The sequence below is a fragment of the Saprolegnia diclina genome, assembly GCF_000281045.1.
Source record: "Saprolegnia diclina VS20 unplaced genomic scaffold supercont1.32, whole genome shotgun sequence".
NCBI classification, from domain to species: domain Eukaryota; phylum Oomycota; class Saprolegniomycetes; order Saprolegniales; family Saprolegniaceae; genus Saprolegnia; species Saprolegnia diclina.
Genome location: NW_008246099.1, coordinates 615,894 through 617,819, shown reverse-complemented (window position 1 = coordinate 617,819; position 1,926 = coordinate 615,894). Strand labels below are relative to the sequence as shown.

Sequence of the window (1,926 nt, the reverse complement as noted above, 5' to 3'; positions counted from 1 at the left end):
TTTACCGCCAAGGCCGCAAAGCGGCCGTGATGGACTCGTGTAGCCATCTGGGCCTTCTACAAGGTGTAAGGAGCCCGCTTGCGCGCCAAGTCGCGCCGCAAGGGCGGGACGGGCCAGCTGATTTTGAATTTCGCGCCATCGTTCGGATAAACGAGCCCGTATCCAGCACCGAGCCCGCAAATCCAAGCTTGGGGTTTGTATGGACGGGGTAAATAAAAAGACGGAGTGCCATTTTGGACGTTGCGACGGCGAGCAGAAGCCGTGGCCATGGACATGCAGGCGCGGGGTACGAGGCCGCGATGGTCCAGCACCGGACGGCGAACATGCGCAGTGATAGGCGCCGACAAGGAAAACTGGCCGCCACCCCTATCTATCTATCTATCTACAGCACCGGACGGCGAACATGCGCAGTGATAGGCGCCGACAAGGAAAACTGGCCGCCACCCGGCGTGTGTGGGCCCAGCGAGCGCAAAACGACGGCGAGGTCGGACGACGCGATTGCTCTGGCCTGCGCCTCATGATGACACCAAATAGGACCATGGCCAAGCATGAGAAGCAACACGTAGGCGACGATCCAAGCGAGCCTTGGATAGCATTGACTCGGTCTATGTAGAGCGCCGCGACAAGTGGCAAAAGCTACTGGCCGCCAGAGGTGCGAACGCGACCGCCGTAAGAAGCATCTTCCAGCTAGCATTGTGTAGGACGACAAGAAGCTGTTGGCGCTTGTGTACGGCCTCGGCACGAAGAACTGGAACGAAATCGGCTCGCACTTTCCGCACAAGAGCGGGCGGCAGTGCCACGAACGGTACATTCTCGCGCAATGGGATAGATGGAATCGCCGACATCTGCAGGTGGAAGATGCTCTTCAACGATCCGTCGTACTTTCAGGCCATCAAGATGGATTTTGCGGCCTCGACGACGCGCCGGACGCTCGACATGACGCCTATCAAGGCGCCCGAGAAGCCCAAGGCGATCCCGGCGCTTCCCAAGCGACACTCGTCCGCCAGCCCCCTCGTGCAGAAAGTCAACAAGCTCCATGACATTGCAAACAAGCTCAAGTGCCGCCAAGAGTCGCATTCGTCGATCAACGGCAAGAGCGTCGAGATGCTCTTGTCGCCCGGCGCGGGTCACGCTATTACGGCCGTGCCCGCCGCGCTCAAGCGCAAGCTCGAGCACTGGAGCGCCATGTACGGCGTCGACGTCGACCACATGGAATACGTCACGTTCATCAAGCGTCCGCCGGCGCCGCCCTCAGGTGGCTTGACACAAATTGAAATGATTTCTGAGGTGGAGGTTAGGGTACCGGCCACGACGCATAGTTCGAGTGCCGCCGCGCAATGAAGCTGTCGCGTACGTTGTGTCTGACAAAGTATGTCGTTTTCAAAGTGGACACATTGTCTGTGACCGTAGCCAATCCCCCCACTGTACTCGAACCCAAGTAGAAGATGACGACGATGAGAATGGGGATGACGCCGATGACGACGACGCGTCATGGGCAGATGCGACCAGTGCGACGGACCTCGAGGTGCATGTGCTCGACTTTGTCGGGTGGCAGAGTCCGCAACGCATGTCCCTTATGTCGCAGTTCACAGCGATCAATAACTTAGTACGAAAACACGATTGAATTTACTTGCTAAAACCCGAACCCTAGTTATGAACCTAACCCTAGTTTTCCGGACGAACAGCAGCAACAATAGTACCAGCAAAGAATAATAGGGTATTTTGCATTGGAGTCGTCGGTGTAGACCATCTGCGTGTTATATAAACATACACTCCTAATAATGTTTGTATGCATAGCCTAAAGGAAAGCACGGGTACTAAGTGTGCACCACTAGCTGTTGAATGCAGCCAACCACGCGGACGTGTCAGCTGCAAAGGCGGTCTTGGCAGCGGCGAGGGTATTGGCGTCACCGCTTCCGCAAGTAG

The 1,926-nt window shown here is 56.8% G+C and overlaps 1 protein-coding gene across 1 annotated transcript; it reads left to right on the top strand.

The window, feature by feature from the left end:
* Window positions 1-32: 32 nt before the first annotated feature.
* Window positions 33-1,645, top strand: SDRG_09942 (hypothetical protein). The gene is made up of 8 exons (XM_008615909.1): window positions 33-286; window positions 412-484; window positions 535-562; window positions 614-652; window positions 702-805; window positions 852-1,255; window positions 1,299-1,350; window positions 1,411-1,645. The coding sequence occupies exons 1-8, from the start codon at window positions 268-270 to the stop codon at window positions 1,622-1,624; spliced, it is 933 nt and encodes a 310-aa protein (XP_008614131.1). The 5' UTR covers window positions 33-267; the 3' UTR covers window positions 1,625-1,645.
* The last annotated feature ends 281 nt before the right edge of the window (window positions 1,646-1,926 follow it).